Genomic DNA, 23,906 nt, shown 5'->3' on the forward strand with positions numbered 1-23,906 from the left:
CCCTCCCTCCCTCCCTCCCTCCCTCCTTTCCTTCCTTCCTTCCTTCTTTTGAAGACAGCGTCTGGCTGTCCTGGAACTACTTATGTATGCCAGGCTGGCCTTGACCTTACTTGATTCATAACTCTTACAATAATGGATTAACTAATAATAACTCTAAAGTAAAACTAGCAAAGAAAGTCACATTGGAGTATGAAAATCAGATTACAGCTCCAACTTTACGCCACAAGTTTCAAGACATCTTTATGCTACAGTAGAATTAAGGAAGAAAATGGATTACAATTATTCTTATCAAGAGTTTCATACACTGTTGTTGGGATCTTACACAATTCAACAAGCCTTACTAATATATCACAGGAAGAATATTTTTTACTTGATTTAGTTATGTTGCAGCCACAACAACAAAGTCTTCAAGGAAACTATTAATATCAACCTACAATGTTTGGTCTTGGCATAGTATCTCATTATGTAGCTGGCTGGCCTGAAGCTTGCTATGTAGACCAGGTTGGTCTAAGACTCACTGATGTTCAAGTGCTGGGATCAAGAGTATGTGGTACCATGTCCAGCTGCAAATTTACTTACTAAGTGCATGTTTTTTCTCCTCTTTGTTAAAGCCTCCCAGTATGTAATGTTGATAAGATTTACAAGATTTAAAGGTGAGGGGAGTCCTGTTGTTTTAAAAAACAAGATCTCAAACTTTAGATTTACCAAAGACAACTCAGGAGCCAGGTGCTGAGGTGAAAACCTGCTAGCTCAGAGAGGTAGAGAAAGCACTCAACTGACCTTTCAACTTTACTGATATCCCAGAATGAAAAAGCCCTTCTTCTTCTCCTGTCTTAAATCCTTTCACCTCAGTGTTTCTCCCTTCTACTTCCTTATGTTTACTCCCTTTCAACTGGTTGCTTGATCGACTCTTGGCCTATCATTGACTTTATTTAGCTCTTGTTTACAACTACTTGTTTACAGTAAACAGAAAACTCTCGGATAAAAGGTGTGTGCTAGGGCTGGCTTTTCCAGTTCACAATTTGGTGTTCACTGTGTGATCAAATATCTTCCAACAAGGTCCAAGGGCGACTAGGGAGGTGTTCAGTGCTTAAGAGTACTTGTTGCTCTTCTAGAGGAGACCTGAGTTTGTTTTTCAGCACTCACGTAGTCGTTCACTACTGTCTCTAATTTCAGTTCTAGGAGATCTGACTCCTTCTTCTGACCTCTGCAGGTACCAGGCACACACATGGCACACATCCATATACGTAGCCACAGCATTCACTCAAAATAAAATTAAATACATTTTAAAGCCAAGAGAAATGACTAACACCGACATCAGATCTTTTCCTAGGTAAGCTCAAAATGAGTACAGCAACTAAAAAGCTGATGAGACTATTTATTTAACCATTCAAATAATCTCAATTACTGGGTATGGTGGTTCACACCTGTATTCTCAGTTCTCTGGAGACTGAGACAGGAGGATTGCTGTGTGTTTGAGGCCAGCCTGCATGTCATAGTAAGTCTGTCTAAAAAAGGATGAAGCAGCAATGTGTGGTAACCCATACCTTTAATCCTGGAACTTGGGAGGCAGAGGCAGATCTCTGAGTCTACAGAGGCCAGCCTGGTCTATAAATAAAGTTCTAAGACAGCCAAGGATACATAGAATATTCTGTACACCCTCACCCCCAACCCCCCCCCCCAAAAAAAAAAAAGAAGAGAAGAAAAAAGAAAAGCCTTAAGTGCTGGGAATGTAGCTTAGTAGTACAGCGTCAGATTAGCATGCACAAAAGTTCTTGGTTCAGTGTTCTCTTCCAGGGTCTTTAAAAACAGATTTGTAGGGCTGATAAAATGGCTCGGCAGCTAAAAACACCCAATCTTGGCAACCTCTGTTTAATACCCAAAAATAATATAAAGGTAAATGGAGAGAACCAACTTCATGAAGTTGTTGTGTGACCTTCACACATACATACTATGGGATGATATCCCACATACATATATTATGTATACATATGTAATAATAATAAATTTCAAAAGCTTCAATAAAAGTCATTTGCACTAATTGTGAACTAAGGTATAGTATACTTGAAATCTGCATTTAAAGTTACCTCTATAGTGGGGATACCATTTGTTATTCATTGCTTTGTGGGGAAGGAACATTTTGGAGACTCATGAAACCTAGGCTGGACTCCCAACTCACTGTCTCATGAGGATAACTGAACTTCTGACCTTTCTACAATCATGTACCAAGTTCTGGGATTACAGGTGTATTCTACCACACCCACTTTTTATTCAATTTGTGGAGCTGACCGGAGGGTCTCAAGTGTGCTAGACAAACATTCTATCTGCTAAGCTACTACCCTCTACTCTTGTGATCTATAGTGTGTGAAACGTTTCCCAACAAATCAGTTTTTTAAAGCTAGAAAATTGATCTCATAAAGAAATTTTGCCATAGCTGGGCGGTGGTGGCGCATGCCTTTAATCCCAGCACTTGGGAGGCAGAGGCAGGTGGATTTCTGAGTTCGAGGCCAGCCTGGTCTACCGAGTGAGTTCCAGGACAGCCAGGGCTACACAGAGAAACCTGTCTCGAAACCACCCCCTCCAAAAAAAGGAAGGAAATTTTGCCATAAAGGAGTCTATTTTAAGTACACTAGTCAAATAATGGGTCATGTTGACTGTAAGAAACAGAGGCAACAACGTTGTTCAGGGGAGGGAGGATTAGGTTGTTCAGCAAAAACTTTGAATGTGTTTTAAAGATACTCTATGTGTATTTGTTTTTGTTGTTTCAGGAGGACAAGTGTGAGGCCAGTACACCTTTGACTCAATGGGGCTTAATTGGTAAGTAAGCGAGTGGGAAGAATCCTTTGTTAGTGTATCAGAAGGAAGAGAAAGCTCAAGTTTGGAATCTTCTGGCTAGATTGAACTGTCTAATACAGTAATAACCGTATCTCCTCTGCTCCCAGCGTCCTCTATAAAAAGCAATAATTACTCTTTTAGAAAGCAGGCATATTAAGGTTAAACCTACTCAAGAAGTAATTTAGTACCTAGAGCTAATCATTAAAAAAGAAAAATCTAAATGCCTTTTAAAAGTTGATATGCCTTTAAGTATAAATGTCATTCCTCTGCTTAAATGGCCTCTTATTGCTTCTGGTGACCTTTAAAAAAATGCTGAACAATGGACTCCTGCGAACTCTTCACATGGTGATTATGATGCCCCCTACCTTATTTATTGGTCTCTCTTTACCAAAAGCCTTTCATCTATAGACTGATACTGCCTATATCTGGACACACTCTCTCTAGCTCTTGATGAGGCTCCTGTCCTTCATGACACTATTAAAGATGGTAACTTAATGAGGCTGAACATCCTTTTTCTGACCCCAGAGCAGTACCTTGTGCTGGAGATCAGACCCAGGACTTTATGCATGTTAGGCAGGTCCTCTGTCACTGAGCTGTAGTAGTTATAGCATCTATATGAAATTCATCCTTTAGTCTTAAATTCATTATTTCAGCCACAGTTGTTTAATTTACACCATGATCCCAACGTTTGTTGTTCTTTTTTTGTGTGTGATCATTTGTGGTGGTCTTTCTATTTTTTTTTTAAGCATTTTATTGATTGCTTGAGAATTTCACATCATGTACCCCAACCCCACTCATCTACCTCTCCCCTTGTACCCACCCTCCATCTTTGCAGCCTCCTCCCCCAAACCCCAGCAGAGAAAGAAAAAAATCTTACTTTGGAAGCTGCAGTGTGTCCAACAGTACACCCTTTTGTGTACACTGCTTTGCTAGTAAATCTTTGTCAATGACTCATTGGTCTGGTACGAGGTCTCTGGTTTCTGTTACAGTACTGGAACCTCACTAGGACTCCTCTTGAGTATCCTATTGTTGCCCTGTCGCATGGAAATCCTGTAGTTTTGGATCTGTAGGGCCAGCCCTTCAAGTGCACTCCAGCAGTTCATGGATGGGATAGATGTTGGGATGGGCCAGTTGAAATCCCTGGATCTGGGCCTGAGAATACAGTATCTGAGCTTATCAGCCTGCTGGCTCTTCCTGTCTCTCACTCCCTCAGGCCCAGCTTACCAGCAACCCTCTCAACCAGAGCCATCTCTACCAGTGCTGACCAGGTGAAGTGTAAGGTCTGCTCTCCAGAGTGCTGGAGCAGGGTCAACTCTCCTGTTCTCATGATCCCAGGGCCAGGTCTCCTACCTGCCTGCTGTGGTGAGGGCAAAAAGGAGGGAAGGGATATCTCCCTTACCCATGTCATGCCATGGCAGACAAGTGTTGGGGTCAGCTCTCCTATGCTCATGCCCTTGGTCACCGGAGTCAACAGTCACAAACAACCTCTGTCACCAAGGTCAGCTCCACTGTGCTGCCTAGGCAAATGCAGGGCACATTCTCCTAAGTGCTAGAGCTGATAAGGAGCAGGACCACAAGAAATAGGTAGTAGGACTGGCTCACCAGCAACTCCTGCAATGTGTGGGGCCTGCCTTGCTGAGTACTGCAGCTGCCTAGGGGTGGGGTCAGCTTCCTGCTGGATGCCCTCAAGGCCAGCTCTCCCACTGTGCCCAGGTGAAGGGTGGGACCAGTTCTGCACTTTTAGACATCAGCATGTCTCAGGACAACAACCCAGACCAAGGATGTCTGCCTGGCTTTTGGTGGTAACAGACCCCTGCTGCTGCAGGGTTAGGACCCCACCAGGTCCCAGGCGGCATCACTGGTTATGCACATCAGGTTGTTCCTCACTATACTCAAGCCTCCCTCTCTTCACTGTGCTCACATCTTCCTGTCTCTGTTTCATTTCTCCACCACTTACTTGTTCTTAGTTGGGCCCCGGGTCTCGGAGTGTCTGGGATCATTTCAGGAGTGCAATGCCCTGCTCATCCGTTATGTTGCCAAGCAGGGTCTGCTCTACCAGGCCTGTATGGAAATAAACTGGTGGTTATTTCAGGGTCACTTTTTTTTTTTTTTTAAGAATTTTAGGCTACTAATCCTTCAGATGTTCATAGGTCAGAACACTGAGTGTCGACACAGCTTCTCTCCTCTCTGCCACCTACTGATATATATGTGATACATCAGCCACACCTGCAGTGCCTCTAGGGGCCCCTTCTATATTCTAAACTCTAAAACCAGAACAACTATAAATGTTGAGTTCACTGTTACATTAACATCAACTATCCCAGGTTTAGATACATAGAAGGTACTTTGTAAATATTTGTTAATTTAATTGACTAGGACTGGAGAGTTGACACAGCATTAAAGAGCACAAACTGCTTCTTCAGAGGACCTGAGTTTAGTTCCTAGAACCTGTATAAGTAAGGCAGCTCATATTTGCCTGTAACTTCACCTCTTATCTGACACCCTTTTTGGTCTTCATAGACAACTGAATGCACATGGGCAACCCCCCACACAGATACACATTCTTTCCCCTCCCTTCCCCCTCCTTCCTTTCTTTACTATTTTGTTTTTCAAGACAGAGTTTCTCCTTGTAATCCTGGCTGTCCTAGAACTGTAAACCAGGCTGGCCTCAAACTCACAGAGATCCATCTGCTCTGCCTCCTGAGTGATGCGAATATAAGTGTGACATATATTCTTACACATAATTCAAAAACAATTTTTTTAACAAAAAAGAGAATGCTTTGTCTAAGTATAAGAATAACATACTTGTCATTTTCTTTTTGGTGTTTAGAAACATCAAACTCCTTAAGCAAGTGCTGTTCTTCTATAGAAGTCCCATGAGAAAATGGAATGCATATGTGTGCATTGTTTTTTTCTAAAAATAGTTCTTCAGCTGGAGATGGTGTCTTAACTCCTGTAATGCCAGCCTGGGTTACATAGTTCTAGATGAGCTTGAGTTATATTGAGATATTGTCAAAAAAATCAGAACAATACAAACAAACAAGGATAAGAGCCAGTATTCTGAAGAAATAAAGCATGGCAGATAATAATGAATGCCTGTAGCTCAGAACTCTGGAAGCTCAGGATTACAGGATTACAAGTTTGAGGCCAGCCTGGGCTACGGTAAGATTCCTGTCTCAAAATAACCCTCTTCACCCAAAATAATCAAGGATCTTCCAAAGGAGAATAACCAGGAACAGTTATTAGATAGGAAGAAAGTTAGGAGGAAGTGACAGCAGAGGGTAAAGGAGAAGAGAAAGCCCTGTGCCTGAGCTGAGAAGGAGACAGGTCTCCTAGCATATGAGGCCTAGGATTTAAATCCCAGCATTCCAAAGAATCAAAAATGATAAAGGCTATAAAGTGTACATGGTTTAGCTTCAAATATATATGATTACTATGACAAAAGAAAGATTTAGTTGGTTTGAGGAGATGAAATTTAAAATGCATTTATATATTATTGAAGACTGTGGAAATAAAAAGAGAACACATGATGTGTTTGTGTAAGTCTTGTAGGAGAGAAGATGGTAGGTAGGAAATGATGACCAGGAGATGTCACTGTAATGGAAAAGTTCCAAGGAGAAGAGGAAGGTGGTACGGTGAGAGAGTGTTCAGTGAAGCTTATTAAGTAACTTGCCTCAGGCTCTTCATTGAGATGAGAAGGTAAATAGTTTTATAGACCTGTTTTGCTAGTTTGCTAGTAAAAAATTGGGGAAACTTCATCTTTCAATTTAAAAAAGTTATCTATATCTCTGTGTGATGTACATCTGTGTAGGGCACATGTGAATGTATGTTTGTATGTATTCCCATGTGTTAGGAGGCCTGAGTCTGGCATCACAGATCTCCGGTGATTGCTGTTCTCCATATTCATACACAAGCATGTTAATATTAAGCCTGTTTTAAAAAAATGCTTCTATTAAAAAACAAAACAAAACAAAAAAACTCTTCTTAGCTAGGCCTGTGAATGCAGCTCAGTGGTAGAATGCTTGACTAACACGCACAAGGCCCTGGATTCAAATGAAGTTGGAGATTTCATGAGTTATTTTGAAGTTCTATTAACTAGAGTATTGGTGAAATAAACCAAACAAATCAAAGAAATGGAATAGATGCCCATAAATGGATTGGCATAAATATGGGCACACTGGTTTTTCACAAAAGAGCAAAGGTAATTCTAGGAAAACCACACATATTCATGAGTCTCACATGTACGTAGGCACATACATACACACACAGATTCTAGATGTAGACATACATCACAGTTTTCTCACAGTTTAACTCAAGCTGAAAGTAGTGTTGCATGCCTTTAATCTCAGCACTTGAGAGGCAAAGACAGGCAGAGATCTCTGTGAGTTCAAGGCCAGCCTGGTCTACAGAGTGAGTTTCAGGACAGCCAGGGCTACACTGAAAGCAGTTAAGAACATGGCGAATTGCTTTTCTGAGGACAAACATGGTTCCCAGCAACATAGCAGTTGGCTCACAACTGAAACTCCAGCTCCAGAGCATCCCAATACCCTCTTCTGGCCTCCACAAATATCTGCCTGAATGTACACACATACACAGGTGTGCACATACACATAATGTCCTTTTCTGGCCTTTGTAGGTACCATATACATAAATAAAAAAAATTAAAAACAAAAAATGTTTTGGTGCTACAGTTTCTTTTTTGCAAAATTGAATCCATCCATTTCCATTATCCCCACTCTTTAGTGTTCATCAGTCTATTTCAGTTCTTATATTTGTCCACATTTCTTCATTTAAAAGAAGACATAGCTCAAAGGTAGAGAGTGCTTGCTGTATAATCTTGACTAGAGCTCAGTTCTCAGCACCCACATAAAAAAGCCAGGTATCAAAAGCAGGGAGGGAGCCTAGAGAGATAGTTCAGTGGTTAAGAGCACTGACTGCTCTTACAGAGGTCCTGCATTCAATTCCCAGCAACCACTTGGCGACTCACAACCATCTATAATGGGATCTGATGCCCTCTTCTGGTGTGTCTGAAGAGAGGGACAGTGTGCTCATACACACACACGCACACAGACACACACGCACACACACAACCATCTATAATGGGATCTGGTGTGTCTGAAGAGAGGGACAGTATGCTCATACACACACGCACACACACACATGCGCGCGCCTTTTTTTAAAAAAAGCCAGTATCCTGCAAATGTCTGCAACTTGCTTCTGAATTATCCGACTCCCTCTTCTGGCCTCTGTCCTTCCACAAGCATACTAACTACTTCAGCAATGAAAACTTGTGTCTAGTGCTAGAGAGATGTAGCTCAGGGTTAGGAGCTCTTACTGCTGTTCCAGAAGATGTATGTTCCCAGCACTCACATCAATTAATAACTACCTCTAACAGCTCTAAGGAATCAGCATGTTCTTCTGACCTCATAAGTGCATGTACACACACATACAGTAAACAGAAAATAAATTCTAAGATAAGGAGGCCCATGCACTGGGTGAGTGGTGGTATAAGCCTCTAATCCAAGCACTTGGGTGACCAAGTCAGGCAGATCTCTGAGTTTGAGGCCAGCCTGGTCTACAAAGTGAATTTCAGGACAAGCAGAGCTATACAAAGAAACCCTGTCTCAAACAAAACAGAACAAAAATTATATAGGCTAAAATTAAGCTTGATAACGTCTTAGTTTTATTATAGTTCTTAATACATGATTTTTATTTTGGCTGAACTGAGTTATAGTTGTTTTGTTTGTAGTTTACTTGTTCTATAGTATTTGTGTTTAGTTTTTGAGAGAGCATCTTTTGTCACTCAATCTGCCTTTAAACTGTCTATGTATCAAGACTGGCCTTGGTCTACTGATGCTTCTATCTCCACCCTCAAGTACTGGGATTGCATGTATGCACCACCGTGCCTGGCTTTAGAATTGGAGTTTTTAAACTAACTTTTGATGCAACTATAAAGGTTCAAATAAATGTGTTCACTATAATATGTGATATTTATTAAATATTAAATGACTAATGATTTATTCAGTAGGAAAATAGACACCTTTTAACATCTCCCTGTCTGGTAAGAATAAAAGAGTGCGAATAATACGATAGTAGAAGCATATGGTTTGTCTTTTTCTGTTTTCCTTGGAAGCCTTAAAAAAAAAAAAAAAGTCAGGCTGTGATGGCATACTGTCCTAGAACTTGGGAGGAAGAGGCAAGCAACTTTCTTTTTTTTTTTTTTTTTTTTTTTAAAGAGTTATTTGTTTTATTTATATGAGTACATTGTGGATATCTTCAGACACACCAGAAGAAGGCAACAGATCCCATTACAGATGGTTGTGAGCCACCATGTGGTTGCTGGGAATTGAACTCAGGACCTCTGGAAGAACAGTCAGTGCTCTTAACCACTGAGCCATCTCTCCAGCCCGGCAAGCAACTTTCTAAGTTTGAAGCCAGCCTAGTTTACAGAGTGAGTTCCTGAACAATCAGAGCTACACAGAAACCCTGTCTCAATAAACCAAAAAATAACATAAAGTAAAACAAAACAAACAAACAAAATGTATAAATTGAGCATGGGTCCTTGCCAATGCTAGGCAAGCATCCTATTATTGATCTATATCCCCAGCCCAGAACTCCTCCTCCCCCTTTTAAAGGTTAAAATAAAATTTACTTTGTATGTTCTATTCAATCTGCTTGTTTTTATGTTATCTACTAGTAACTGTTAAAACAAGACATTCAAAATATGATAGTGATGATAATCTGAAAGTCCAGGCATTAGTTGAATGTGCATATGGGCTGCATATTCTATTTGTGTCCTGAAACAATGTATACTATAAGGAAAGAAAATGTCTCTGCCAGTCTCTAACATACACGTCTTCAACAATTAAAACAAATCTATATAAATAAAACATCTTCAGTTTTACTTTGCTTTTCTTTCTCCATTACTGTTTTATTTGGATAAAGGACAACCAGAGAGTATTGAGTACGTTTAGAAATGAGCAGAAATAAGGATTTGTTCTGTTGTTCATGTAGGCAATTGATTTTATTAATAATAATTAGTATTGTGGAAATTCCAATGTCATCATTTTACAGTTTTAACACAAAAATAAATATCAAATGTAATAATATAAAAATTATTTTAGCTGATATTGTGCTATAAGCACACATCCTTGTATTGGGTTAGTTATTGTGTGTCCATTAACATCTCCCAGCTTTGTACCTGTGATCGTATTGTAGGGTGTTAGAAGTGAAGTATTTGTAGGAAGCATTTGTAGCCTAGAAACCTTTCCTGTTATTTAACAGCGATAACTGTTGTACCCTGGTAGTTGGCTGGGCATCATACACCTTTAGTTCCAGCACTGCAGAGGCAGAGGCAAGTGAATCTCTCCTGTCTAAAAAGGGGGGGGGGAGAGGATATTTTCTTTTTAAACGAGTATTAACAGTTGTTACACTATAATGGTCCAAACAGAAGATTTCTAGCCGGGTGGTGCTGGCGCACGCCTTTAATCCCAGCACTTGGGAGGCAGAGACAGGTGGATTTCTGAGTTCGAGGCCAGCCTGGTCTACAGAGTGAGTTCCAGGACAGCCAGGGCTATACAGAGAAACCCTGTCTCGAAAAAAAAAAAAAAACAGCAACAACAACAACAACAAAAAAACAAAAACCAACCAACCAAACAAAAAAAAAAAAACAATAAAAAAATTTAAAAAAAAAAGGAAGATTTCTGACACCTGAAAAGGTATGGAGATTCTCCTATCAACAAGTAAAGAATTAATTCTGCAGAGGTAGACACAGCCCTGATGTCCTAACTCTGGTCTAACACTGTCAACCTTGAAACTGAGTCAAATCCCTAAAACTGTCTTTCCTGAGTTGAGATTCCCTTCTATGTCTCTGGTTATTTTGCTTGTGATTTTGACCAACTGGTCATAAGTAGCTCCCTTGTACCTCACTTCTGAATTCTGTTGTTTTGAGTAGCTCACAAAACTCATCCAAACATAATTATGATTTGCTGGTTATCAAGTGTGTCATAAAAGATACAGATGAAGAGGTGCACAGGCATTGGGGGTGTAGGGTTTCCACCTCAGTGTCTAGAGGATCTGTCCTTTTGAGTTGTTATGGATACTTAATTGCATAGTCATGATTGAAGCATGTAAAAATATGACTGGACAAAAAGGACGATGATCTAATGCCAATAGTGGGAAAACCCAGTGAAACTTCATGTTCATATTCTCCTGGACCTCTCTACAGCTTTTATTCTTTCGGAGTAGGAGGCTGTTCTTTTGAAATGTGGTGTGGGGTGGTGGTCTTACAATCCACGATCATACTGTCAGACAGGTTAGAGCTGCGGATTTCTTTATGGTCATTTTCAAAGCTGGGGAGATAAAAGTATATTTTGGTTTGTGTGACTTACCTTGGAGGGAGAGAAATTGTAGTTTCTATGGTGTTTGCTTTGGGGAGAAAAGGAGATGAGAGAAAATAAAGGTGAAATAGGTCCTGTTCTCTGAGGCATATTCTGGTCACTTAGGAAGAAACCATGGCTATGTGAGTAAAGAGCCAGGACCATGGTCAAAATCCAACAGATACCATGACATCACGAGGACATGCGTATCAGATGCGGCAATAAAATGATCTTATTGTCAACTTTTGGGTTGGGCTCAGTTTTTATGTGAGACTCTGGAAAATTCTAATGGGGATAAAGGTTAAGACTTTTTAGTTTTATGGCTTTATTTTCAATTGGGGTTCCTATTCAGAATAAAAATAAATATTTTTTTAAAAAATGCAGCACATAAGTTTTTGCCTCTCCTCCCTTGCCTTTCCCTTTTTCTTCCCCTCCCCTTTCCTTCCCCTTCCTTTCTGTTCCTCTGCCCTCCCTCTTGTTTTTCTTTCTCCCCTCCCCCTCCCCTCCCCCTCCCTTCCCCTCCCCTCTCTTCTTTCATCAGGGTATCTGTCCTGGGAATCACTCTGTAGAATCCACCTGCCTTTGCCTCCCTCCCAAGTGCTAAGATTAACGGCATATGCCACCATTCCTCATGCCACTCTTTTAAAGCAGAATTGGGGTTTTATGAAATATATTATCTGCTTAAACATAAGGGTTAAAAGAGAGGCACTTGGTGAGAAACAACACCAGAGAGCGTTAAGTGTGGGCTTCTGAGAGACTGCTGCCAGTTTGTACGTTTTGGATTGCATGATTGCTGCCAGTGCTTGGTAAATGGTGAGTAGAGGGAAGAGAAACACTGAAAAGCCTCATTTCTAATGAGTTCTAGATCAATTGTACAAGGACAGCTTTGAATTAAATTGTCTACAGTTTATTTAATTTAGCATTAACCCTTTCTGCTGAATACCCTGTTACACAGTCAATTAAGAAAACAACTAAGCAAATATTTTCTTTTTGGCTAAATGACATTACTAAAAGAAATCTTTCCTATTAAATACTTAAGTGTGTTCCCTTAGTGTCCTGATTTGCAGTTTACTTAGATTGTGTTAACTTGTAATTAATCCAGATGGTTAACATTTTGAAAGATATAAAACCAAAACCTATTTCAGGGAGCTCTGAAATATCACTGTACCATTGGATAAGGTCCATTCTAATTAGTGACTTTCTCAGTTTGTTTTAAAAATTATTTTTTAACTGTAATTTTCTTGGTTTTTATCCAGGTTACAAAATGTCCTCTTATGCATGAGATCTACAGACTATATGTTCTTCAAGAACTGATCAGTGGTTTTCACCTTCTGGAAGAACATTAGAAGCATAAATATGGTGCCAAAACTCCTCATTCTCTGACTGGTGATTTGGACATACTTCTGTGTTGAAGAGAAGTATACACACTGAGGTCACTCATTGTTCAGAGACTGTTGTGTAGGAACATGGACCATTCTAATAGGGAAAAGGATGATAGACAACGGACAACTAAAACCATGGCACAACGGAATACACACTGTTCCCGACCATCTGGCACTTCAACATCCTCTGGGGTTCTCATGGTGGGACCCAACTTCAGGGTTGGCAAGAAGATAGGGTGTGGGAACTTCGGAGAGCTCAGATTAGGTAAGATCTTGCTTATGTCTGTGGCTTTTACTAACAACCATAACGTTCTCTGGTGTGTTTCAAGATAAGGAGGTGATTGAGAACTTTCTCTTAATTAGGTCTTACTGACATAAGAAATAAGGATTTTGCAAAGGAGTCTATAGTTATTATCAGTCTTGGCTTCCCTTTATGTGTGATAGGATTTTTAGTTTTCTACCAATTTTGAGTTTCTATTTATTAATATTTAAATTATTATTATTATTGGTTTTTTAAGAGAGGATTAACTTGTGTAGCTATTTTAGATCTTGCTTTGTAGATTAGGCTGGCCTTGAACTTAGAGATCTGCCTGCCTCTGCCTCTTGAGATTAGAGTTCATCACCATGCCCTGCTGTAAATTTTTTTAAACCTATTTATTTTTAAAGATTTTATTTATTTTATGTATATGAGTACACTGTAGCTGTCTTCCGACACACTAGAAGAGGGCATGTGAGCCACCTTGTGGTTGCTGGGAATTGAACTCTGGAAGAGCAATCTGTGTTCTTAACTGCTGAGCCATCTCTCCAGCCCAAAATTTTTTTTTTCTTTTTTTTTTTTTAATTTCTTTTTTTTTTTTTTTTTTGAACATGAAATGCTTTTTTATAGCATGTTTTACAAGGGGAGGGGGTAAGAGGGTCCAGGTGGTGGAAAAGTACAAAATCTTCTTGGCCTGTGCCTTGAAACATGTCATGGTCTATATGGTACACTGCCTTGAATTATGATCTACCTGCTGTTCTTCAGAAGATATGGTACACTGCTTGAGTTATGGTCTCCCTGCTATTCTTAAGAAGACATGGTACTCTGCTTTGAGTCTATCTGCAGTTGCTAAGCAGGATCTTGCAGTTGCCAAGCTTCAGAGGACATTGTGCAGGTGGGGAAAGGTAGGGGGTAAGGGTAAGGGCGAGGGTCCTGGCTTCTGGCATCTCCCCCTTCTCTGTTTAGTTAGAGAAGGCGTCTTATGTTCAATCCCAACTATGTGAGTTTTGAATTTGGATGTCTAATTATGGGGGGGTCTTAGACAAGTTCACAACCCCAAAACACTGATGTGAGACGAGTCACATCGATGGTCGAAGGCTTTAGGTTGTCGACGATGGGCAACGTCAAGGGACTCTGATGTGGGTGAAAGGAGGGTGAGAGCCCTGTCTTAGGCCATGTAGGCTGCACCCACTCCCAGCACCACGCACTCCTTTTTGGCTGCTTTGGGTGGGCCCCTGGGAAGTGGACCTACAATAATCCCGTCATTGGGCTAACTCACAGCCATCCTAGTCTCTTGTAAATGTTCAAGTTACCAACCATTTGTCAGTTTGGGGTGTCCAAAATTTTTTAATTTTGAGATAAATTTTGTTCTGTGGCTCAGGCTGACCTTGAACTCATTATATAGCCCATACAGGCCTCAAACTTGTAACTCTTTTTAACCCAGCATCCTATGTGCTAGGGTTATAAGTGAACATTACCATATCCAGCTCAAATATGAATTTGTGATTAGGTGATAAATAATGACAGTTGACCAGCTGGAAGATGTAAGATTGAGAAGAAGGTATACCGGGAATGTATATGCTCTTTTAATTCCTATGCTATTTTAGTGCAGAAATGAAATTTGTTAATTTGTTTTTGAAACAGGACCTCACCATTCAGCCCTGGGTGGCCAGGAACTTACTATGTAGACCATGTTAACCTCGGCCTTCTAGATATCCTTCTGCCTCTACACTCTCCCTTCCTCCTCCAACCCCTCATCAGTGCTAGGAATACAGGCATGTTACCACCACCCTAAACAGAAAGTAGACCTTGTAAAGTTAAGAAAGACCTTGTACGTGGAGGATGTAGAAAGCTGAATCTTTTTTTTAAAAAAAAAAATCTTGATGTACATCTGTCTGTGTGAGTCTATTCTGTGTATATGCAGGTATTCAAAGGAGGTAAAAACGAGAGCCTTAGATCCTACGGAGCTAGAGGTACAGGGAGTTGTAAGCCATCTTGTATGTAGATGCTGGCAACGAAACTAGGGTCCTCTGGAAGAGCAGTAAGCACTCTTAATTAGTGAGCCATTTCTCCAGCCTCTAAATAGTTGTTGAAGCTATGGATTATTATGAAAATTATTCATAATTTGGACTATTTTGAGGGTAGAAACATGAGATGATTGGGGTGTTTTTGTTTAATTTTTGTTTTTTAGCCTCTGGTTTTGATAATTATGTAAAAGAATGGAAAAAATTATATACCTATGATTACTTTTTTCAGTCCTTAGCGAAACATCACTATTCTATCTACACATCTCCAGGTACAGAATTGGATTGAAGATGCTAAGAATGAATTCATTTTTAATTATAGAACACTAGCAACCTAGAATTGAACCTGACTAGGATAATAAAAAGGCCTTCATATTTAGAGATGTGTTCATGCTCCAGTTAGCTAAGCTAGATGCTACTGTGAATAGAAGGTGTGTAATTTCATACCAAATGCCTTCCTAGCAACTACTCAGTTGCTTCAGCAATTAGTTTTGCAAACATTCTATGTGGAGTATGTGGGTATGTACACATGTACACACACACACACACACGTCTTTCACCATGTACACATGGAGCTTTTGGATTTTGAGAAGACAAAACTTTGTTAAATCAGTTTTTCTTTCCACTTTTATGTGGATTCCAGCAAACAAACTTAGGCTGTTAAGCTTGCATGACCTGCTACATTGATCATTATCTAAAGTAAAAGTGTTTGTTTGTTTCCTGTAGTGACTTCTTCTTACTTGGTCTTTTCCTTTTTCCTTTTTTTAATGTGGTGTTTTATTTGCTTAGGCTGCTCTCCAATTGCTGTGCAGCCTATGCAGACCTTGGACCTTTGATTCTTGTCTTTATCTCCCAGATGCAAGTGGGTATCATGGTGTCTCTCCTTTCAAGTGCAGTGATTTTTTTTCTGAGTATTTTTAATTACTTATTAAGTAGATTGTCAGATAGGTAGACAGAAGGGACAAAGTATGCTTTCTTTGTTCTTTCCCTATGTGGCAATAGTAGTAAGCAGTAGTCTTATTGTTTGAGTATACATACAGAACACAAACAAACAAAAAACATTGGCTGGGTTGGCCTATCCCCCCCAGTCCCAGTTCTTGTTTTCTCCTTCACCATTTTTGAAACATTGTTTAACTATGTAGTATCCTACCTCAGTCTTCCAAGTGCTAGAATTTTATGTGTGATGCTACTCCTTGCCTTATCAGTATATTTTGATTCTCAACTGTTTCTTGAATATTTCCTAATGTCAAGTTTAGGGAAGATTACATAGAGTAGAATGTGGTTTCTGTTTCTAAAGATACTACTGTCTCCTGGTACAAAGAGAAAGCCAAATTATAATACAAAACAATAAATATGATAACAAGTTGTATAGAAACCACATCAGCAGACATAAATGAAGGTTTTAGAAAGGAGTTATTTGTAATACTAGTTTTGCTGCTAGACATTAAGGAGGGACTCTTTCCAGTTGCAGGATACAAAATTGCCAGGTGAGAGTACTCAGCGTATTATCAGTGCAACAGAGGATTATAAATAGCTTGGTCAAAAGATGTGAAGTCAAACAAAGCAATAGATGTGCTGTCAGGTAAGTAAGGGCCAAATTATGAAGTGTTTCTGTGACTCGGTGGAATAGAATCACAAAGGATCTCAAAGAGAAATGACGCAGACTCATTAACATAGGAAAGAAGATAACAGTGTCTGGTCCTTCCTCTAAGTGTGCTCCTTACTGCATTGTACTTTGTTCGATTCCAGGATATGTTTGTGTCTCAGCACTGTTTTCATAGCCATAACTCTTTTCATTATGTATGATATATAATGTATACTCAAAAAAATGGTTGGCTGGAGGCCTGGAGATATGGCTTAGAGCACTGGTTGCTTTTCAAGAGGTACCAGGTTTGATTTCATTCAAATGGCAGTTTACAACTCTCTGTAACTCCAGTTCCAGGGGGATTGAACCTTCTTCTGGTTTCTGCAAACACTGTACACATGTGATGCACAGCCATACATGCAGGTAAAACACCCATAAACATTGAATAGATGGATGGATGGGATGGATGGATGGGTAGATGATAGACAGATAGATAGATAGATCTAGCTGGCTAAGTAGATAAGTAGATAAATAGGTCTAAGCTACTTTCAGCCAGCCATTTTTTTTTTTTTTTAAAGAAAAGGCTAAGTGAATAAGCCAAGTTATCATCTAACTTTTGGCAGTAGCAAAAGAGATTAATTCAAAACTTCAGGACTAGCAGGAATTGGTTAGTTCTAGTTCTTTGAGAGGAAAGGGTCAGTATTTACTTACTAGCTTAAGGAGACCTTATGAATAAAGAAGGCTTTAATGAAGTTAGCAATAAAGGACTAGGGTGGGTGATATGATAAATGTGTACAATAGTTTGTTACTATATTAACTTTGACAAGTATGTGGCACAAACATAGTCCCTAAATTCCTATGTACATGTGTTTCGATTATTTAAAAAGATTTGGCTTGATACTGGAATTAAGAAATCACTATGGCTTCTCTGGCAGTGGTGGGACAGGCCTTTAATTACAGATCTCAGGAGGCAGAGGCTGGCAGATCTCTGTGAGTTTGAAGCAAGCCCAGTCTACAGAGCTGGTTCCAGGACAGCCAGGGCTACATAGAGAAATCCTGTCTAAAAAAATAAAACAAAACAGCAACAACAACAACAACAAATAAAAGAAAGAAGTCACCATGATGGTTGGTGAGATAGCTAAGGTTAGGAGTGTTTACTGCTCTTGCAGAGGACCCAGGTTTGGTTCCTAGGACCCACACTGGTGGTTCCTAACTTCCTATAACTCCAGTTCCAGGGAAGTCTATGCCCTTTGGCTTCCTCGGGTATATGCATGCCTGTGGTATACATAAACTCACACATGTGCACACACATATACTTACACACAATCTAAATTAATATGTGGAAATGGCTCAGCTAGGGTAGGAGTTCCTGAACTTCTCCCCTTCGTGCTGGTATTTTGTTTTGGCCCTGTCTTGTGCATGTAGTCATAGTTACTGGAATTTTATATTTACAATTTGTATTTACAGCTACCTTGTCATATTGAGCAAATACTGTAGACACTTACTTCTGTCTCCTAGGATTTTTCTATCCCCTCTTGTGTGATGATCTCTTAACCTTGAGGGGAGGTATTGTATAACTGTCTGATTTAGAGTTGAATACTCCACAGTCTGTTCTCTGCAATCTGACCAGTTGTGGTGTCTATATCATCGCATCTATTAAAAATAGCAGCTTCACTGCTTATGTTTGAGAAATGCTCAAATCTGTAGATAAGAACTTAGGAAGCAGTCCATTTAGAATAGTATTAGGTTCTCTCCTACAGCTTGTGACCTGGTCAGCCCTCTGGCTGGCCCTAGTTAGCAGTATCAGGCAGGTATGAGTCCTATCTTGTGGAACAGGCTTTACATCCATTAAAGAGGTATTGATTACTCCCATAATGTCTAAGCCACTGTTACACACTAGTGGACACATCTTTCCATCCAGCACAGTCATTATTGTAGCTCATAGGACTCAGGCTGGCTATGCTGGTTATTACTTTTCTTCCCCAGCAGTATGCATAGATGGGAGGTCAGGACAGAGGAAATGGGAAAGGGATAGATGGCTGATGCTAAAGACAATTGAAAAGGCCACATGGAAACTCTCTCCCTCCTCTCTCTCTCTCTCTCTCTCTCTCTCTCTCTCTCTCTCTCACACACACACACACACACACACACACTCACACACACACACACACATACACTCGTATATGGTATTAAATGGTACTACCTTGTAAGAGTATTTTTTTAAAAACATAAAGAACTCTTTTTAAATGCAACAATAAGTTAAAAGACAACCCAGATTAAAAATGAACAAAGCTAAGTGTGTCTGGAGAGATTGTGCAGCACTTAAGAGCACACACTTCTCTGTGGAGCCAGGGTTAGTTTCCTGTATTTACTTTGGTTTCCTCACAGCCTCCTGTAACTCCAGATCCAAGGGATCCAATGTATGTGAACACACATATAATTAAAAATAAATCTTTTGAAAGATGAGCAAATGATTTGAATATACTTTAATTCAGAGAAATCAGAAGATAAGCATATGAAAAGTGTTCAGCTTCTTTAGTCATTGATGAAAACTACTTCTTCAAACTTAGCGACTCTGGAATGAATTGGTGTTTGCTGGGAAGACTAGATAGAGATTGATAAATGATATTGGGAAAGTAAAATGGCATAGCCACTTTTGAAGATAGTCTGGTAGTTCCTTAAGATGTTATAACAGCTCAGATATCTTTCACCTGAGAAGATATGACAAAATATCTGACATAAGATATTTATGGAGGGAAAGAGGAAGGAAAAAGGAAAAACTTTCCTTTAGCTCACAGTTTCAGAGGCCAAATACCATAGTATAGGCCTGATGCCTCAACCCCTGGTTGCCTTGTATATGACATTTGCTAGAGTTAAAGGAGCCTGGAATTATATGTAACCATCCTTGTATGAGAATGTCAAGGGTCTCATGTAAACTACTTTCCAAGACTATGCTCTCAATAATCTGAAGATCTCAATAAACCCCACCTCAAAGCTTCTACGGCCTCCCCAAATAACCAGACTTCTAGTACATAGATTTTGCAGGAACAGAGTTAATTATAGCATAGATCTGTGGATCACAACCCCTTTGGCAAATCTGTCTCCAAAAAAATATTTACATTATGACTCAATGACTCATAATTAGCAAATTTATAAAGTAGCAACAAAAATAATTTTATGATGGTGGAAGAGGGATCACCACAACATGAGAACTGTAGTAAAGAGTCACAGCATTAAAGAGGTTGAGAAGCACTGGCGTAGATAAACAAGTTTTTGTATTATTTGTGTAGTTAAATGAATGAACAGGAGCTGGGGTTGTAACTTAGTTTGTAGAGTGCTTGCCTTGCATGCTCATGGCCCAAGTTATGAGGCCCCAACATGGCCATGATTGCATACACCTCTAGTCCCAGTACTCCCAAGTTTTTAATCGTTTTTGTTTGTTGTTTTGAGACAGGGTTTCTCTGTGTAGCCCTGGCTGTCCTTGAATTCACTCTGTAGAGCAGGCTGGTCTCCAACTAACAGAGATCCACTTGCCTTTGCCTCCAGGTATTTTTGGGGGTGTGGGGGGTGTTTGATTCTTTGGGAAAGTCTAAGCAACTAGACTAATCCCTATTCTAAGCTTTTTATCTCAAAATGAAATAATTGAAACTGATTTTCATTAAGTTTTTGTTTGATTGGTTTTGGTTTTGGTTTTGGTTTTGGTTTTTTTGAGACAGGGTTTCTCTGTATAGCCCTGGCTGTCCTGGAACTCACTCTGTAGACCAGGCTGGCCTGGAACTCAGAAATCCGCCTGCCTCTGCCTCCCAAGTCCTGGGGATTAAAGGTGTGCGCCACCAGCTCATTAAGTTTTTATAGATAACTTTTCTGACCATTAGTTACACAAAAGAATAAAAATATTATAATCCTATACACATAAAATGTATATGTCTGAAATAAAAATTTCTCAAAATAATGACTATTCTTACTAAATGTTGTAAACTACCTTTCTTAAAAATTATTTTTCTCCAGAGAATGCATTGGGGCTTAGATATGTTGCTGAGTTATAGAATGTTTGATTGCCTGTCATATGTGAACCCCTGCATTTGTCACCTAATGTATCATTGACAGTAAAATGAATATTCTAAGATCTTTAAAAATAAAGGTAAAAGCCAAGTATAGTGGCATACACTTGTAATCATATCACTTGGGAAGCTGAGGCATTAGGATGCACAGCTCCATGCCAATCTGGGATACATAGCAAGTCTGAGAGGACCCTTAGCTGCTTGAGAACATGTTTCTAGAGTAGTAGGTAAAATATTGACAAATATTTTAGTGTATTCACTTTATACCCTACTAGTGAAACATAAAAATGTGGGGAAAATAGCTACAATATAGCTTTTATGATATATTTTATTTTAAAGTGAAGATACATCTCAGTTGGTAGAGTGTACCTATAAGCTAGGTATGGTGAGCACAGCCTGTAATCTCAGTACTTAGGAGGTAAAGACAGAAGACCAGGCCATCCATCTTTGACAACATAATGAATTCAAAGCCAGTTTGGGATATATGAGACACTATCTCAAAACCTAACCTAACCAGAAAGACAAAGACTAGCTGTAGCTCAGTGGTAGAGTACTTGCCTAGCATCAGTGAGGCTCTGGATTCAATCCCCAGTATTGCCAAATATATATGTAATATCTAGTTTTTTGTTTTGTTCCTTGTTGTTGTTTTGGTTTGGTTTTATGTGTATGAGTGTTTTGCCTGAATGAGTGTGCCTAATGTCTGCAGAAGAAGACATTGATTTCCCCTGGAACCGGCATTATGGATGGCTGTAAGCTACCATGTTGCTGTTGGGAACTAAACCTAGATCTTTTGCAAGAGGAACAGGTACTCTGAACTGCTGAGCTGTCTCTCCAGCCTAGTGCTGTTATTGATAACTAATCTTTTTTTTTTTTTAAGATTATTTATTTTGCCGGGCGGTGGTGGTGCACGCCTTTAATCCCAGCACTTGGGAGGCAGAGGCAGGCGGATTTCTGAGTTTGAGAGTTCGAGGCTAGCCTGGTCTACAGAATGAGTTCCAGGACAGCTAGGACTACACAGAGAAACCCTGTCTCGAAAAACCAAAAAAAAAAAGAATTATTTATTTTGAGTGCTCTATCTCTATGTACACTTTTATGCCAGAAGAGTGCATCAGATCACATTATAGATGACTGTGAGCCACCGTGTGGTTGTTGGGAATTGGACTCAGGACCTCTATTAATAAGAGCAGTGCTCTTAACCTCTGAGCCATCTCTCCAGCCCTGAAAAGCAAGCTTTTGGGAATTTGAAATTGAAAAATTGGCATATAAATTTTCCTTACAATTAATTGATCATTATTTGAGAAATGTTTAACATTATAGTGCCAATCTTTCTGTACACATAAAGAGATGTTCTCTGGGTGGGTCTGGAGGGAGCAGTGGACTAACTGCCCTCCTTTCACTAAGTAGGACTATTCATAGGTATGCAGAAGTATTTACTTATTTCCCATACTAATTGCCTGACTGCCCACCTGGACTGCCCACGTGCCCTCCCTCCCTCTCTCCCTCCTTCCTTCCTTTCCATGTCCTTAAAGATTTTAATGTGTGTGTGTGTGTGTGTGTGTGTGTGTGTGTGTGTGTGTACATGGACGCACACATGCCCCAATGGATTCCCTAAATGGAGTTAGAGGTAGTTGTGAGCCACTCACATGGACACTCAGACTGAACTTTGGTCCTTTCTGCTCTGTTCTTATTTGCTGAGCTATCCAGCTTCTGCCTCAGTTTCTTCTTACTAAATTTTAAGAAATAAAGTTCAGGTAGTAATTGATATGTGCACTGCTTTCATTTTAGGGCAAGAAAGCTTGACAATTAGAAAGATGATTAAACCCTTTATGTTTCCTTAATTGTGTGACTCTTAACTAAGAGCTATGGGTTCTTTGAAAAATGCTGTCTCATTGAAGCTTTCAGTAAGTGTAGCCTGTAGGTAACTTACTGAAACAGGAAGTCTTCCTTCAGATGTTTTAACGTCAGTATCATATCTAGGCTGCTTCTTTGAAAGGCTGAGTTTAGATAAAAGTGCTCCAAAACTTGCAAATAATGCAGTTTTTCTGCCATTAATGATAGACCCTAGAATAAAAAGTTAAACGTGTGGATTTTATGCAGTGCATACTAAAGGTTTGAGTGTTTGGTATCATGCCAGCTCATGGCTAGGTTTTCAGTCCATTATGGTGCTTACCTTTTCTCACAGTTACTGATGCATTTTATGTATATGTTTAGTTGAAGTAGTTATTCATTTTAAAGGGATAGGATTTTGATCCACACTCTTTGTCATTAAATTCTTCCAGTGCAAAATTTCTGAGTACAGTATATTCACTGAGCATATTGACTGAATGATTGGATTTCTAAACATCTGCATTTCCTGTTGACAATTTTTTTTTTTAAATTACAAACTTTATCTTGCCTATCGGGTGGGGCACATGCCACTATGTACACTTGGAGGTCAAAGGTTTTCATTGTCTCCGTCCACTAAGTGGGCTCTAGGTATCTAACTGAAATCATCAGGCTTGGTGGCAGATACCTTTACCGGATGAGCCATCTCACCATCCCCTGTTCAGTTTTCATGAAGCCTTTGCCCCCGGCAAAGGAATTGATTTGAACACTGTTTGACCCAGGACAATGATCACATCACCTCCAGTGTTCTTTAGCTATTAGATAAAGAATGACATTTATTCAGTTGTTTTGGCATTCTTAGAAATGTAAACAAGCACAAAGCAGTTATCATTTTGTAGTGTATCAGCCATCATACCTAAAGTTAAGTTTATGCTTATGCTCTCTCAGAAGCCATAAAGAACCATCTGTTCTCCCCAGACAGGCACCGAGAGGCTCAAGAAACTTCTTTTAAGGGTGGCCTGATAATTTTATTGAGGTTACTTAATAGTATGGATAGCTAGAAATTAGCCATATCACCAGAAGGTCCCCATTCTGGAGAGCTGCATCACTGAAGTCTTAACTTCTAGTCAGCCTTCTGTCTTTAATATACTTTCTCACCCTGTTCCCTCAGACCACACAGAACTGAAGGGAGTGAGGAAAGTGGTAGTGGCTGGAACCTGAGAAAACCCACTCTACCTTTCTTCTACCAGGGAATGTTAGCAGCTCTGTTGTTATTGCCATGTATGTAGCTGTCATTTTATTGCTTACTTTTCCTGTTGAGATGACTGGAGACCAAGGTATTCTGTAGGTCATAAGAGTCATTCTTCATGATGGCAGATGGTCTTGTCATGTCTGCAGGAAATAGTTTTACTTCAACATATTTTTTATTCTATATTTTTTATATAGAAAATTGAAGCTGAGAAGCACTTCATAATCTATCACTTTCTAGTTTAGACAAAACTGAACCTTGACGCCGCTGGGGGGGGGGGGGGGGGGGCGGGGGGGGGGGGGGGGGGGGGGG

The 23,906-nt window shown here is 39.8% G+C and overlaps 1 protein-coding gene and 1 non-coding gene across 4 annotated transcripts in view; one reads left to right on the forward strand and one right to left on the reverse strand.

The window, feature by feature from the left end:
- Positions 1 to 23,906, forward strand: part of Csnk1g1 (casein kinase 1 gamma 1) — a 140,192-nt gene that overhangs the window by 32,037 nt on the left and 84,249 nt on the right. For all 3 annotated transcript variants that reach the window (XM_028752330.1, XM_028752332.1, XM_028752331.1), the window contains exons 2-3: positions 2,769 to 2,817; positions 12,470 to 12,860. In XM_028752330.1, the coding sequence (XP_028608163.1) occupies positions 12,680 to 12,860 (181 nt within the window). In that variant the 5' untranslated portion in view covers positions 2,769 to 2,817; positions 12,470 to 12,679. The remainder of the gene's footprint in view (positions 1 to 2,768; positions 2,818 to 12,469; positions 12,861 to 23,906) is intronic.
- Positions 4,952 to 5,083, reverse strand: LOC114608433. Its single transcript, XR_003709366.1, has one exon. It is a non-coding gene; the product is annotated as a small nucleolar RNA SNORA17 (small nucleolar RNA).

Source organism: Grammomys surdaster, unplaced genomic scaffold (genome assembly GCF_004785775.1).
Source record: "Grammomys surdaster isolate TR1022 unplaced genomic scaffold, NIH_TR_1.0 125896, whole genome shotgun sequence".
Taxonomy (NCBI): Eukaryota; Metazoa; Chordata; class Mammalia; order Rodentia; family Muridae; genus Grammomys; species Grammomys surdaster.